Here is a 16,961-nt window from a genome sequence, read left to right as displayed (position 1 = left end):
TACAGAGCCATGTTCTACAGAGGATTCACTATGGTGGCTGCATTTCTCTGCACTAGAACACTAAATATACTGTATATACTGAGTATTCAGACAGTGGTAGGCTACATTTGTCAGAGCCTTGTCAACCCATTGTGATGGACTACAAAGTAGTTTGTGTTCTTTGTTCAGCAGTTTTAGACAGTTTCACAAAAAGAGAGACGGACTTAAGTGCTGGGCTTAGTGAACTAAGAGCCATGTTTCTGTGCTTAAGACAGAAAAGAAGAAAACATGGCTCATGGTGGTTTGTTATCAGCGCTGTGGATGGAGTAATGAGAAGAGAAAGGTGTTCAGAGAGCTGTAACCGGTTGGAAATATACAGCAGTCATATACACCGATCAGGCATAACATTATGACCACCTGCCTAATATTGTGTTGGTCCCCCTTTTGCTGCCAAAACAGCCCTGACGCGTCGAGGCATGGACTAAACTAGACCCCTGAAGGTGTGCTGGGGTATCTGGCACCCAGATGTTAGCAGCAGGTCCTTTAAGTCCTGTAAGTTGCAATGTGGGGCCTCCATGGATCGGACTTGTTTGTCCAGTACATCCCACAGATGCTCCATTGGATTGAGATCTGGGGAATTTGGAGGCCAAGTCAAAACCTCTCGTTGTTGTGCATTCCTGAACCACTTTTGCTTTGTGGCAGGGCACATTATCCTGCTGAAAGAGGTCACGGCCATCAGGGAATACTCTTTCCATGAAAGGGTGTACATAGGTAGGTGGTACGTGTCAAAGTAACATCCACATGGATGGCAGGACCCAAGGTTTCCCAGCAGAACATTGCCCAAAGCATCACACTGCCTCCGCTGGCTTGCCTTCTTCCCATAGTGCATCCTGGTGCCATGTGTTCCCCAGGTTAGCGACGCACACGCAGGCCACCTTCTTCCATTGCTCCGTCGTCCAGTTCTGATGCTCTCGTGCCCATTGTTGGCGCTTTCGGCGGTGGACAGGGGTCAGCATGGGCACCCTGACTGGTCTGCAGCTATGCAGTCCCACACGCAACAAACTGCAATGCACTGTGTATTCTGACACCTTTCTATCAGAACCAGCATTAACTTCTTCAGCAATTTGAGCTGCAGTAGCTCGTCTGTTGGATCGGACCACACGGGCCAGCCTTCGCTCCCCTCGTGCATCAGTGAGCCTTGGCCACCCATGACCCTGTCACCGGTTCACCACTGTTCCTTCCTTGGACCACTTTTGATGCTCTTGGCATAGGCCATATCGCCTAGAGCACCACCTGCTGGAGGGGCGCTGCTGCAAGCCCTCAAAAACAAAACAAAAAACAATTAAAACAATAAATAAAATAAGATAAATAACAGTAATAATTTGCATCCCCGACTGGCGCCCTTTCCTCGTGGTCTGTCTGTTCCTCTGCACCGTGCACTGTGGAAGAAGGGGTGGGACGAGTTATCGGTGCTCATCTCAGGTAGTGGTTCCTTTTGACAGACGTCAACAAGTTCTATTTGTCATCATGAAAAGGCCGCCCAAACCCTCAGGTGCGAAGAGGAGGTCCCAGTGTAGGGGTATGTCGTCTTTTCTAACATTAAAAAATGCTGTTTGACTTTTCAGTTGTACAGCTAAAGGCTAGCTAAGTTGAAATAAAGCAAAGTTGTCTAATAATTCTGCAGCTACTGTGGAACTATATAATTCTTGTGCAACCTCTTTTATTTTAGTGCTGCATCATCACAGCTAGATAATGATTCATGTTATGTTGAACACATCAGTAGTCTGTCTGCTGCAGCTACATGTTTTGTACTGTACATTCTAGTTTTATGTTGTCTTGTTGTCTTGCACATTCTGCTTCTATAAGGCCCATTGTTACCAAGTATTCACTGACTTTCCATTTATGTTGTTGAAAAAAAGGAAAACAGATTTGCTGTCACTGGGACTGACTTTGAGTTAAACCCACACTGCAACTTTAGTATTCTGTTTTTATATTATATTGCACTGTTTCGTGTTGTTTGAACGTAGCACCTTTTTATTGTTCATATTGTGGGAGCTGTCAGGACTTTCTAAATATTTGCACAAAACCTCAACAGGAACTCTGGTTTTATTTCATTTCATTATCTTTATTGTTATTTTATGTTATTTTAGTGTGTGTTTGTTTGTGTGTTGGTGTGTTAACAATTAAATCTTTGGTGGTGGCGCCAAACCATAATCTCGCCTAGGGCACCAAAATGGCTAGAGCCGGCTCTGACCACTGCAGACCGGGAACACCCCACAAGAGCTGCAGATTTGGAGATGCTCTGACCCAGTCGTCTAGCCAGCACAATTTGGCTCTTGTCAAACTCGCTAAAATCCTTACGCTCACCCATTTTTCCTGCTTCTAACACATCAACTTTGAGGACAAAATGTTCACTTGTTACCTAATATATCCCACCCACTAGCAGGTGCCATGATGAAGAGATAATCAGTGGTCATAATGTTATTCCTGATCGGTGTACATCGTCAGTCATTATCTAAGGAAGCTTTTTTGAGCCTGACTGAAACCCTCCCACTTAAAGGAGCTACAGCTGCTCAGGCCCGGACTGAGCTGGGACTTTATGGTGCTGGAAGTGTTTTGTGGTGTTACACTCTTCTCTGACAGTAAAATGAGAATATAAATCAGTATCTGTCTAACTATTACTCAGATCTTGCCCATTACTGAACACATCAACCCTGCAGTAAAAATGAAACTGTGAGAGTAGCATTAGATTCCATTCAGGAGGACAACCAGCTGTCGGTCCAAGGCTCTGAGTATAGCAGCTGGCAGGGTCGTCCTATTCATCTCATTTCAGCTGTCTTTCTATGGTAAAAGCTTTGAAACTTGACACCATGTAGACCATTAAGATCCTTTGATCTGAATACATGAACTCAATGTTTCATGTGATACTGTGTGCAGTAACTGGCAAACTTCAATCACTGGACGGGGGAGGAAAAAAACCAAATCAGATTGCAATTATGCCCTCACTACAATTTACCCTCTCTGTTCCTCACACTCATACAGAAATGAAACCTTTCTAGAGAATGACTGTGTTGTTTGTATATTCTGCAAATCCAAATCCAAGATGCTTTTACTTTGTATTGGGATATTGTTTGTGGTGGTTTTAGAAACTTTCAAATAAAAGTGTTGCAGATTAGAACCGTACTTTGTCAATAGACCTCAGTTGTGGCCAGTCATGACATTCGTGTTACCAGAGCCATTAGACATGTCTACATATCGTTCCATGTCTGTCCACATGTTCATTTGTGTTAAAATTTGTCCATTTCTATATTGTCTTTCAGAGAGAAGAAGCTATTGGTTCTCCAACTCAGAGTACAGACAACTGAACCACTTGGTTACTTCTAACAGCATTTTGTTTAGGAGTTTCCACACTTGACTAAATTTAAACAGCTAAACTGTATCACACAGAGCCGAACAAGACCTGTCAGACGGAGCAGAGACAAGAGATGACGCACGGCAGAGAGTTAGGCATCGTTTATTCCAAAATAGAAAGCTCTAAGGCAAAACAGACGAGAGAAAAGTGAAGAACGCTTCATAAAAAGCAAGACATACGCAAGTGAGGAACCGAGAGCTTAGCGAGGGCCCACCCAGAGTCACTACACCCTCAGGCTGCATGAAATGAACCATTTCAAGTCTCAACTTTACAAGAGAGATATAAACCAGATTACTGCAACTATTGACAGACAACTGTTGTACAGTACAATATTACAGATAGTCAAACAAGAGGCACCCCAATTTGTGCAGTAATATTAACATTAAGAGATTTCAAATTGTTCACTATGTGTGTATGTTGTGGCAGAGGGACCAACAGAGGCTGCAGCTCTAAGTCCCAGTCCTTCAGGCAGACAATGAACAAGGAGTCCAACTTTTCAACTGCTCTTTGTTTTCAATGCATTAGCATGTTCGTGTACATAAATAAAAGTTTAATGCGTGCAAAAAGTCCACTGCTTCTTGTTGATGGAGTTCATACCACACTGTGGATACTGCCCACCCAAGGGGTTTCCAACTCAGACCCATGTGATTGTGTGATTAGCATAGTGTTCTGGATTGTGCATTTGAGAAAGTGATGCCTACACTACTACTGTAAAATGATTAAAAGATGTAATGTATGGTATACACAATGAAGGTAAAACTGGAGCTGCATTTTAAAAAAAATCAAGTCAAGTTGCTGTGTAAGATAACTGAGACGTTGCCGTACAAAGTAAAATTAACAATGCTTTACAGAACCTCACAGGTGTTCTGCAGTTTAGTGTCTTTTTGACCAATTTCACCAAGGGTCAGACTCTTTTTGTGCTTCTTGGCAAGAATTCTTTAGAAAAGAAAACAGGTAAGGCCTTGTTAGTATTGTAAGTTTAAAACCAATTTAAATAGCAATTTTCATCAGCATTCAATTATTTCTTTTTAGAAAACCTTAAACCCTGGAAAACAGGGCCACTAGCTTTAATTATGAATCTGTACATAAATATTCCTTACAAAACAGGAGAACACAAAAAATGAAACAAAAAAACACTAATTTCATATGTTTGTATATAAAAATAAGCATCTCTCCTTTTTTTTTTTTTTAACCCCCCCTCCCCTCAATCTCTTCACTTGGGCTCTGCTCGCCCTGCAGTGGCCCGTATGAGAGCCGTGGAGTCAGTTGTAAGAGTGCGCACATCTACTCAAAACACAAGCATGCAAAAAGTGAAGACAAACCCTTACACATACAACTTTAAAGTGTTGGCATCCAAAATGAGAATTCAACTGGGGACAGGGGGAAGAGGCCAAGAACAAAAAAAAAAAAAAAAAAAAAAAAACCAAAAGAAAAATCAGTCAACATTTATTAACGGAGCATACAAACTTGCCTCCGGTGTTTTAACACTTCTTTTTTTCTTCCGTTTGTTTGATTTAATCTTTTTGAGCTTAAATATACAAAAAAGTGCACTCGCATACATCACCTAAATAATTATAAAACGGTTTCTGAAATGAAACTCCTGATGTACACACACACAGCATAAACCGCCGTTCAGCAGGGTGGAGGGTTGGAAGAGTGCAGGACCGTTCCCGTTATGTCCTGTAGTTTTGTGCTCTATGTAAACCTAAAGTGTGTGTCTGTTTGTACTATGATTTATCGTGTGTTTGAGAACGCACACATATTTTGTGTGTACGTGTAGATCAGAGTGTGAGGGAGTGCGTCCTCTACTGCAACGAGTCGCTGTTGTCCAGGCCCAGCCCGGCCATATCTGGGTCATCGTCCTCATCTCCACTATCCCCCGACTCGTCTTCGCTGTGGCCTGCCAGCATCACCTGCTGTACCGCCAGCGTGGCGCCGTCTGACGTAAGGCTCTGCAGGCCCTCCACGTTCATGGTTACCATTGTGCCTGAGAATAAGAGGGAAGAATTATCCTTTTACCAACGCATGTAATATTAAAAACAACAAACCCTGAGGTTATCATCCCTACAAATCAACAAACAAATATACAATCCAACTCCAATTCAATACAAACAAACTTGCGCTGTTGCTTACATGTCAAGGGCAGACAGTGTGTTGTTAGAAGAGGTAAAGAGAGTAGCAACCATATCAGCATCTAACCAGACTGAAGGAACATATACATGTGTTTTTACATACAGCTTAATATTCTGCAAGCAGAGTACCTAAATAAGACACTGTTTTGTTTTGTTTTTTTGGCTTGTTCAACAAGCCACGGTGCATGACAAGAAGCATATTCATGTTTGGAAGTTGGATAAGAGTCTGTGGCTCTTCTGTTGTGTAGCAGGCTGCAGTCTGGCACAGTGTGACCGTCTGCTCGCCGTGTGTTACACTCATGTTGCCGCTCTATGGCAAGATTTGATTGCCTGTACCCAAGCAGGTTCTCCATCTACATAGAACTAACAGCATTCAAAGGAGCCAATGCAAAAGGTAGTAGGCACAATCATGAAATATAAAACTTCTCAAAGAAGAATACAGAACAAGTATTTACAGAGGCTGTAGCAGGCACTTAGAATTCAAAGCTCAAAATCCTTCATTTGTAACAAAGAAATAATTAATTATGTGTGATGTTGTCTTAAACTCCTACAAATGCCATCAAAAACCACTTCCTGCTTTCCTACTGTTTCATTATGTAACCCACAGGTCCAATAATTAGCTAGTGTGTGTGTGTGTATATATATATAAAAATTACTTTTGGTAAAATCATTAACAGTTTTTAAAAATTAATTAGAAGATTGTGATGATGCATTTGTTAGACATAGAACAGTTTTACTATTACAGCTGTAGCTTTAGGCAGACTTGTTGGCATCTCTAAATGAGTCCCTGTCCCTTTCTCTGCCTCAAACAGAATTACTGTATCATGGTTGTATTCCTACGCCAACCGAGTCAAGTTGCCGTTCACATCCATGTCTGTCCAGACTCAAATGTTCTGTGCAGTTTAAGGAATTGTTCCTCATCTGAATATACGGTCTGATGGCACAGGATGTTGTTTGCTGTGCAGATTGTGACGGCCCTTCAGGCACATTTTTGATTTGTGATATATAAAGAAAAATCGATTTGATTTTCTTAGCTTTGTTGTTCTTGTTTTGCTTAATTTCGATTAGTGTGTGAGTTCATTGAAAGAATTCCTTGTGTTGACATGCTTGGCAAATAAAGTTGATTCGGGCAGAGCACATAGTCGTAGCAGTGACAACAGATAATGCTTCAGATGTGGATGTTGCTGCAAAGAAGCTACATATTCTAGAACATGGACACTTCGCACACATCTTCAGCCCAGCAGGACAGAAGATCACCACAGGATTAGGGTCACCAATTCAGTATCCCACCAAATGTAGAACATGTGACCATATTTCCTGAGTTGTGGTGTTAAATTATGTCCAAAATCATTATGATGTCACCGTGAAGTTCTGGGTGGGTTATAGAAGACACTGAACAAAGACTATCAAATTATTTGATTTTTAGTTTTTTTCTTAACTTGAATACAAAAACACTGCTGCATACCATCTGGCATAGTAACTTGCTGGTGAGTGCCTCCCCCTGCAGCGATGGAGTCAGGCCAGAAGCGCTGCAATGGCCGATTTTGAGGAGTCTTCTTCTTGGTTTTTGGTGTCTCGGAGGAGCTGGCGTCCAACATGGGTTGCAGGATTCGCCTCCGCGCATTTATAAACCTGAAAACATGAGACCGCTCAGGTTGGTTTGTCCATCTGTGACCAATCTGGCCGAAATGTGCATTTTCATAGTTTCTTGCAGGTGTTGCAGACCTTTACAACGCTAGTCCTGAAAGGCTGTGATGAAATCATCTCCCCTGAAATTCCAAACTTGTTTCTCATGTAGCTAGCCAGCAACAAAGATGGAAAATGGCAAACTACCAGACTATGATTGAGGCTGTGGCCCTCAAACCCTGAATGCGTCTTGTGGCTACACTGGAATCTGGTCTAGCAAAATTGCGGCTCTGGAAAGAAACCTGCACTCTGTGATCCTGAGGTCTACCCCGCATATTTGCTGCTTTTGTTTCAGTTGCATTTCCCAGGAGGATTTTTCAGGATGAAATGCAAGTAGAAGCATGAATGAAATCACATGAGAAATGACCCTGGACAGTGTTATGGTATTGGGTGTGTCTTCATGGGCCACCAGGATGAGGATGCTCAAACTCACCAGTTGTTGACCTGCAGAAGTGTCAGGTTTGTCTGAGTGGCAATCTGTTTCTTTTCATCTTCTGTTGGATATGGGTGCTACAAGAGAACAGGGAAGACATTATTCACTGATTTTCTTTACTTTAAAGAGATACACAGGCAAAGACTTGACACTACCGACTCACCCCAATATGCTGGAAGAGCCACGAGCGCATGACATTGGTAGCATGTTTGGGTAGGACACCACGTTTGTTCTTGGTTGAATTGTCGTCGTGATTAAAGAGGTTCAAGTCCTGGTGAAACTGCAGCTGGAGCTGAGCAGACAGATATTCATTTAGCCACTTTTCCATACCAACAACATATTGCTCTGTTCAAATTTCAACCCTTTTAACACAATCTAAGTTTGGTTTTCAGTTTAAAACTTTGTAATAATTGCACTAAATCCGAACAAGTTGTGTCACTCCAAAGCTTCTTCTTAATGACAAAAATAACATCTGAAACATCAGCAGGTGTTGAACAACAGAAGAGAAGTATTTAGAAGTTAGCTAGAGCTGAGTAATGGATTCCTCTAAATCTTTTCAAAGATGTTCAAAATTCCATAGTACAGATTAATGTTCATATAATCACAGCAGAGAAAATCCTGCACTGAATTGCTGTTATAGATAGATTCTGAATTAGAATTTTTGAATCACAATGAGTTTTCAATTCATTTATGCCCCATTAGATCATGAGGCAGGGATGCAGTCATGTCATTACTACAAGATAAATAAAAAAAGGTGCAAACCTGAGGATTGATTAAAACAACTAATCATGTCTGAATGGAAGCCTTAACTAATGCAAAGTATAACTGTGCTAGAATCTATAATGTCATGCATTAGTAAGTAAATTTGTTTGTTATTCATAAGTCATAAAGAAGATGTCTTAAAGTGATGTTAAAGAATGTGCTTTCTTACTGCAAACATTACATCAAAATAATGAAATAGGTCTGAAATAAACTCATACACAGTTTAAAACCGTGGGAAGTCAGACCAGTGGTTCCAGTTGTTTTTTTCTCTGTTCCCCTATTTGGACGACAATACAATTTCATGAATGGGGTCACGTACGTCTTCCTGCAGTGCCTCTAAACACTTCATTTTAGGAGCCACTGATTTCAATGGATACACCAGCCTCAGAGTCACACAGCTTGTCAAACACATGTAGAGCAGTCACAGAGACAGATGCACTACCTGATTGTTTTGGACGCGTATTGTCCCAGGAGACAGAGCCTGTGTTACCACCTGGCCCTGAGGAGTGACGACTGTAACAGGCTGGTACACTGTGCCACCTGGAGTTAAAAACACACACACAGACACACATACAAACACAGACACAGACACACATACAAACACAGACACAGACACAGACACACACACACAGGCACACATAGACACACACAGAGCTTAATATAATCTGCTGAGCTGTAGAAAGCAGGCTGCAAAGACAGCTTTAAGCAAAGTGTCTTACTGGTACATGACACAACACAGTCACAACAGTTTCAGTACCTGAGGGGGGGGGTGTATGCCATGGTGACATACCTGCGACCACCTGGGTGGGGTTAACCGCTGTCACGGTAACGTTCCCTTGCTGCAAGGCTGACGCAGGGACCACAATTTGACCCTGGGGACTGATGGTCCCTGAGACAGAGCTGGGGGTCTGAGTAACAGAGCATACAACAGAGAATGGGTCTGGGTCACATGTATGTTTTTCATGTTGATGCCTTGTAACCTCATTTTTAAAGCACATCGATTGATTAGAAAAATGAAACTGGCTGAGATGATTTACAGGCAAAGAACCTGATCCAAAACAATAACAGTCCCTGTTTAGTATTAGACCTTTACTTCAAGAAGGCACCAATACATCCAAATATTTGTAGTAGTTGATTCTTGCACCCACTGGTGGTAGTGGTGGTGCATACCTTCCACCTACAGTCCATACCTGAGTCTTGTTGGGTGAGAAGCCCTGGACCTGGCCCTGTACGGGGGAGTATGGGCTTCCTGGGTCTCCACTCAGTAGAGTCTCGCTGTTCATCTTAGTCTTGAGGCAGGCGATGTAGCGGCTGCAGAAGTCCTTACAAAGGTCACTCACCTTCTCCAGCTCCAGCAAATGGATCCGCAACACCTGGATTGCCTTCACCATCTACAGGTCAGAGGTATGGAGGAAGAAAAAAAAGAAAGGTTCATGGCATTCAAAGGGGAAAAGGGAAACAGTCCTTCTCTTGTGCCCTCAGTGTCCAATGTTGAGGATTTAGGGACAACATAGATAATCAGCCACACTTTGTATCTTGCCCATCACATATATGTAATGCTTGAAACTCAGACACTTGACAAAAGGTTAAAAATGGCCTCAAAATGATCACTTGACCATCCTTGCTAATATAGCTAGCTACAGTGACAGGTGTGAAACTCAACAAAAACAAAGAGTGAAATGCTTCCAGCACAGTCAAAACAATCCTGCTTTTTGTTTATGGGTGTTTAGCAGATCTGTGATTAGAAAACACTTTATTTGGAATTGAAGGCTAACTGATATTTTTAAACCTGGGCCTATTTTCACATATTTGGGGTTTCCGTAATGTTCCGTAATGTTCAAATCTGAAAAAACAAGCACTTTCAGTGGATGTACTTTCCCAGCAGGATTACATTACAGCCATTGTACCTTGCTTGCTGCCCATTCTTGGCTGCTAGCAGAGGTGATCTACTGGATCAATTCCCAACGTTCTTGTGCCCACCAGGCATTTTCAATGCGAATTGTTTTTTAAAAAAAAAAAAGGGGGGGGGGTGCAGGTTTACAAATACTGAAGTCATCCTTTGAATTCAGTTACTGGGGTCGATTTTCTCTCGATACACATTGTATCACTTACTTACAGACCTTGACTGGCAATATGATGGATGGGCAGACGCATAGTGGCAACATACAGCATTTGTCAATAAATCTACCTTTCTACCTCTATGGTCTGCGTACTTACAGCCAAAAACAAAAAACAGCAGGCGAATGTTTTGAGCCTATAGCCTTTCCACAAAGAACAGCTTTTCATATTTATTTGACATTGCTGTTTTTTGATGCCTGTGCATGATCTTCAGAAAGCACACAAAGGGGAAATATCATATTAACATTGACGCTATCTTGAGCCTAAAACAATTGAAACATGAATGAAAGTTCTTAATTTTAATTAAACTAATCTGAATACACATTTTGTTGTTTGAAATGAAAAAATGCTGTTTAAGTATGTACATGTATTGGCACGTGAAAACCAGCATTTACATGTCTATACACCTTTAGCGGATCATAACTTATCAGATATTGGATTAATCTGCTCCGGTTCAAAACAAGAACTATGTTTTCTATAGACGTTAGTTTTTGAGCCAGAAAGGCCAAAATGTGGCTGGCAACAGACGAGGGAAGGCTCGTTTTAGCCCAGCCTGCCTACATGCCTTTTGCCATTTGATTTCAAACGAAAAGGAGTTGTTGATCACTTGCTGCCCCTACTAGTCGATTAAGGCGAGGAGGAGGAGTAAAAAACAGAACAGGTTTTCAAACATTGTAAATGACCACAACCACAAGGTCATTGACCATACAGGTATAAATGTGCCCAGAAATATTAGACCAATTGGTCCAGTAGTATGCAAGATTAGCTGCCCTCCAGGCTTATGCCTGGTGGAGATAAATGATGTATTTTAATTTCAGCTTTTAACATAAAAATGGAAGAAACAGAAATTGAATGTCAGGTTTAAGTTAAAATCCAGATCACGCTATCAAATCTAGTGAGATATGCAACAGAAGTCCATTTATTAGTTGACAATATTTTAGTTTAGGATAATTAATGTTGGTAATTTAATGTCAAACAATAGTCACTCCTCTATATCAGAGAGCCACATCATTAGCAGCACTACAATGATGGAGGCAACTTCAAGAAAAAGCAACAGCAAGACTTGCATCATTCATTGCTCTGATGAGGACTCCGATGAGGACTCAAACCTGGTGCGCCCCCAAAACCTGGACTCAGACATCATCCGAGTGCTTTTTGGAACCACTCATACGCACATAACTCTGTATAAGAGGCTTCTTTGTGTTTTGGCCCTGCATATACTTTGTCACAGAAGATGCACTTTTCATCATACACCACTGATTTGCTTACTTTTTGGACTTACTTCTGCAGCTCCAGCAGCAGAGGCAGGTATTTTGTAATAGAATCCAGGGATTTCTTCAATGAAACAAATGCTACAGCAGCAGCAATGATTCTGCTCTGGTTGAATATCTCCCTCACACACGTCTTTGTCCAAACAGGAAAACGATGCCTGATTTCTGCCGCCCTCAGCAAAGTTTTCTATGATGCCAGGTTTTGGAGTGACACCAGGTTTGAGTCGGAATCCTCATCACAGCAGTGCATTATACAGTCCATGTGGGTCCACATACTTGGCAGGTTGCTGGAGTCTTTCCCTGAAGTTGGATCCATCATTACACAACTGCTGATGATGATGTGTACAATGACAACGCTAAAAAGACAAACTGACAGAATGAGGGTCGATTCAGGGGCCTCTTAACTGAGAATTCTGATCATTATTGTTAGGGGCAGGCCTATTAAATTTAAAATTTTAATTCCTTCTGAGGCCTTTTTGAGGAATGCAACACCTTTTCATAACTATTCAAGACCAGCAACTAGCCTGTTAACATTTAAGGGACGCATTAGACAGGAATTTGACCGTGAAGAGCAAAAGCTAAAACACCACACAAACACACAGTTAAACAGTGTACTAGAGGTTCCAGGATATCTATGCCAGACTCATTTTGTATTTGTGTCACTCTTGAGGTTAAAAGTCAAACACTATTGAGTGTGTGAGTGAGTTGGGGGTTTTGTTTTGTGCTCCTTTGTCAAATACTTCATGTCCCTGTGTTGGTTTGGTCAAATACCTTGAGACTAAAAGGTGTGTTCAGTCATCTGCTTATGTCCATTGCCCCATCATCACTAGATATAAATAGGAGGCTGAGATTTGAGTGGGAAATTACCATTAGTCGAATCTGTCAACATGGTTGGACGTAAAACCTGCAACAAATTCAAAGCTGTCTATGTTGAGACAAAACTGTAATCCAAAATCCTCTTGTCTCTCGTTTTCCATTTTGTTTTGTGACTTCTTCTTCTTTTCACATCAGACTTAATTCTGCCAACTACATCCAAAACCACTCTGTGTAGATCACTGTTAAAATTGTTTCACCAAAATGCTTGAGGGGAAAAGAGAAAAGGAAAATCAACAACCAGAAAGCTGAGAGTTTCTGTCCCTAACATGCAGAGGGATCTCACCAAGTTGTCAAGCTCAGGGTCCTCGCTGAAGAAGGGTTTGCCCTCCTTCTCCTGATTGCGGACAAAGTTCTCAATGTCCACGTCAAAGCTTGCGGATGTGATGCAGTCAGAGCTCAGCGTGGACTGTTCACACTTCTCAAACAGCAGGGCCAAAAGAGGGAACAGGGGATGCCTGTGAAAGGTGTGTCCACACACACACACACACACACACACGATTACACTACTCCCCCGTAATACAGCATGTCTTCAAATTACAGATACCCTGGCACATCAAAATGAAGGCGGCGAACTGGCATATAACCTGTTCAGATTTTTTTCACCTGCTGTCTTATTGCTGAAAACAAGAGGATGACTACAGTCTTCCACAGTCATTTGAAAGATTAGTAATACTGTACAATAAATCAGCTCTTTGTGAGACCATGTGACTTGTTTGTAGGCCCTGATTAGACTGCAAGTGGGCAGTGCAAACATAACAAAATGCAACAAACATTACCATTAGTTGAGACAACAACCTCAGCAGTTGGTGTTAACACACCCTCTCACGTTTCAAATGCCAGATAGCAATATGAAAGTCACATGAACAAAGGGGGGGGTGTCATAGATATTTCCTTGTGAATGTTTAGTTTCTGGCCAGTCTGATGAATAAAGTTAAGGCAGAGAAGAATACAGATTTAGAGATGGAAGGGTGTTTGTTCTTGCTCACAAACACACAACCAGAAGCTCTACCTATATATGGAGGCTTTGTCTGCATCCATGGGTGTCTGCGGCTCTGTGGGTGCCGGGCTGGGCACCTCTGCCAATGTCCCCTCAATAAATTTCTGCTCTGGTTCGCTGTCTACCTTTATTACACCTTGCATCTGTGGACAAGGAGGAGACAAAGTAGTGAGAAAAAGAAAGTGACAGAAACAGACAGAGGAAGGTGGAGAATGAGACATAAAGACATCATGTGAAGACCAAGAGTAGCTGGAGGGAAAAGCCTAACACAGAGCCTTGCTTCAATATGAACCATGTGGAAAGTCATGAGGAAATCGTGTGAAAAGCACTTTCAAAAAACTATACATTATTCATTAAAGACTGAATTTAATTTTGTTTCGAATGAGTGTGAAGCCTTGTTTACTGTGATCAACAAGGCGGAAAGCGGTATTAATAATATCCTGAGTTGTTAGTTCTATCTCAGCCACTGCCAATCTCCAGCACTTAGTTTAGAGGTACCCAATGTGTCAGAGTTTATTCTTGTGGTTGCGTTTAATGCATCTCCAGTGTACAGATGCATTTAGATCTTTCTGCATTTTTTTCATGCCCTCCAGTCTCCGAAAATTGCTGTCTGTAAGCACACCATGTAGACAGTGCTGTGTTGCAATCGGAATGCAGACTTTAACACCACCATATCGGAAAATTTCAAACCTGTGTGTGCACACCTGTTACCAGATGCAAATGAATGGACACATTAAAATGTGGCAGTAGCCTCTTCGATGCTCCACTCGAGGCGCATTCATAGAATGGGAGCTAAGTTTCTCCTTCTTGTCTTTCACACATTTTCACACCATGCCTGCCTACCAGCCACCCATGATCCCTTCCAGAGCATAAACCCCATCCCCAACCATGTGACTGAGACCAACAATGACTTAGATTGAGCACAAACGAACTAAAAATAATCACTTGCTTGGGGCGGAAAATTTCTCATTAGCCATAGATCCGTCCCAGCTCAACAACCCCAAATTTGGCACTTGAATAAAAGATGGTTTGTAAGCAATTTACATAAGCACACAGACAGAAATACTAGGCAGAAAAAGGGCTTTATACGGCATCGGTGTCTCTCGTACAGTGATTTATTTGTGGTGGCCTGCCACAGACAGGCAAGCACACTGCCAACAGATTACTAAAACTGATGTAATAGTATTAACATTAGCTGTGCTCTAGTGTTACATGCATTAAGTGTTGCTCTTTGTTTGAATATTCAGGCTGTCTAGTCAATTTAACTGAATAACTAAACTAAATTTAACTGATGGATCCATGAGCAAAGAATGCAGAAGTTGTACCTGAAACATTTAGGTTTTGTGATTACAAACACTGCTGTGGTTTATTATACTTGACAAATAAGCAAAAAAAAGTGCAGTTAGTCCAGTTGAAGCAGGTTGTGCTGGCCTGGAGGTCCAAAACTCTTCCCTCTCACCCACCTGCTGCTCTCCCTTTGGGTACTTGTCTAAGGAAACCGACTGGGCTGCCATCACTTTCACTGCAGATGCTGCAAACACTGGGTCATTATAGAGAGCAGGGACAGGTGGCCAACCTACACAATACACATATTAAACAGTTAACTAGAGATGCCCAGAGTGTAGGCAGAAAAGCTTTAATATTGTTAACTGTCATGATATCAGAATGAAAGAATATTAGAAGCTTCGTAAACTGGGCTGGTGTGATTAACAGTGAATAAACAAGCTTATTTTCAACACTGATTCATTCTTTTTCATGTTGTGTTGAACATCAGTGCTGATTGATGTTACTTTATGTTGTGTAGGAACTCCGGGTCTTTACGTGTGGAGGACATAAGACAAGAGCAGAAGTGATGAAAAATATCATGGAAAACTTAATGTTCTGTGCTGGTATAGACACAAACTCTGGGCAAGAACAAGAGAATGTGAGGGCACCCTTAGAAAATAAAACTAACGCTATGTAAAAGGGACAGAGTTTACTCATTTATTTCGATATGTCTTGTCAATATTCATAAATGTTTCTGTTCACGCCGCTCTTAAAGACATAAGATGATCGATATATCTACCAACCCGGAGGTGCGTTGTTATAATAATAATAATAATCATAATCATAATAATAAGCTTAACGTTAGGCTGCTACTGCTATTAACACACCCACCACGACGAACTTAGCTTGTAGCCCCATATTAGCTGCTCACATCGTTTGTGGCGGCAAGACAAGATAAAACTTAAAAGCGGGTAGGCTGCCATTAGCTAACTATCCTCCAACTGGGATAACGTTAGTGTTACTCGCAGACAAAGCAGCTTGGCTAGAGTAAGCCTCGATTTTCCACAATATTTAGCTGTTAGCTAGCCTGCAACGCCACATTCGCGTTAGCTCGCGGACCCAATTTAAGGTTAACCCAGAAGAGCAGCCGTATGGCCGCGCTCCAGCTAACGTTAGTCAGGTAGCTAGCTAACTGTTCACTTGAAAGTGTTTCATGCTGCTACAGTGCAGCCAAAATGCAAAGCGCCATATTTAGCCAGGGGAATCGGTGCCAAGAAAACAAGCTAACCTAGCTAGTCAGGTACACAAAAAAGACCTCGCTGCGGATTGATACGAAGCGAGCCGTTTGTCCAAATAAGACAGCTTCGGTCGCGTTAGCGTATTTCAGTAGATATTTTAAATGAATATGCATTTCTAGTCAGCTGTATGCAGTCACGTAACTGCAATAATATTAACAAACATTGGCTCCACACCAGGCTAGCCCGGTTGATTCCCAAATCCTTCCCACATCAGTCAATCAATCAAGCGGGGACAGCTGCCCTCGCCTTCCCCTCCCCTCCGCGCTAACGTTACAACTGTCGGGCCTCGTTTCTAGCTCTAGCCCTTTGCTTTTCCACAATCCTCCTCTGCCCCCAAAACGCCGACATATTTTTTTACCCCCCTCCCCTGTATACAGATTTTTTTTAATTCTTCCCGGAGCTCTGCCGCCTCTGCTTCCCTTCCAAACACACCCTCTACTGCCTGACTAGGTCCGCACTCCTCGCCCTGGGGCATTTTTGCGTGCGGCCCAGATTGTTTGATTGATAGGGAACGGAAAAAGAGGGATTTTGAGTGACAGCTTACCTGAGTGCCAATCTTCGTCACACTGACAAGCGGCTGCAGCAATCGGGACCCGCAGTTGTCGCGTTGCGTCATCGCGTAAGGGCACGCAGGGGCGCTCGACTTATGAATATTTATGAGGTGGGCGGAGACATGACGTCCTGCTGTCTCCAACAGTCCCTCTGCAACCTGCTGGGGTTTTTTTGCTTGG

At 42.1% G+C, this 16,961-nt stretch overlaps 1 protein-coding gene across 2 annotated transcripts; it reads right to left on the bottom strand.

The window, feature by feature from the left end:
* Positions 1–3,477: 3,477 nt before the first annotated feature.
* Positions 3,478–16,835, bottom strand: pknox1.1 (pbx/knotted 1 homeobox 1.1). Of its 2 annotated transcripts, none has more exons than XM_070838300.1 (11): positions 16,775–16,835; positions 15,130–15,242; positions 13,679–13,809; positions 12,953–13,124; positions 9,595–9,795; positions 9,162–9,312; positions 8,847–8,944; positions 7,806–7,934; positions 7,643–7,719; positions 6,989–7,155; positions 3,478–5,378 (listed from the first exon to the last, which is right to left on the bottom strand). In XM_070838300.1, exons 2-11 carry the CDS (start codon positions 15,178–15,180, stop codon positions 5,197–5,199), a joined length of 1,359 nt encoding a protein of 452 aa, XP_070694401.1. In that variant the 5' UTR covers positions 15,181–15,242; positions 16,775–16,835; the 3' UTR covers positions 3,478–5,196. The 2 variants fall into 2 exon arrangements, with proteins under 2 accessions (XP_070694401.1, XP_070694402.1); XM_070838301.1 differs by having other exon boundaries at positions 9,195–9,312.
* Between the last annotated feature and the right edge of the window lie 126 nt (positions 16,836–16,961).

The sequence above is a fragment of the Pempheris klunzingeri genome, chromosome 10 (assembly GCF_042242105.1).
Source record: "Pempheris klunzingeri isolate RE-2024b chromosome 10, fPemKlu1.hap1, whole genome shotgun sequence".
Classification (NCBI taxonomy): domain Eukaryota; kingdom Metazoa; phylum Chordata; class Actinopteri; order Acropomatiformes; family Pempheridae; genus Pempheris; species Pempheris klunzingeri.
This window is presented reverse-complemented; position numbering and strand designations above follow the sequence as displayed.

What these genes read in the sequence shown, in the direction of transcription:
- pknox1.1 (XM_070838300.1), bottom strand. Translation starts at nt 15,180, where the DNA reads ATGGCAGCCCAGTCGGTTTCCTTAGACAAGTACCCAAAGGGAGAGCAG. An exon ending in ACCCAAAGGGAGAGCAGCAG is followed by an intron (nt 13,810 to 15,129) that starts GTGGGTGAGAGG and finishes CCTTGTCCACAG; the next exon opens with ATGCAAGGTGTAATAAAGGT. An exon ending in GCAAGTTACTATGCCAGATG is followed by an intron (nt 5,379 to 6,988) that starts GTATGCAGCAGT and finishes TCTTATTCTCAG; the next exon opens with GCACAATGGTAACCATGAAC.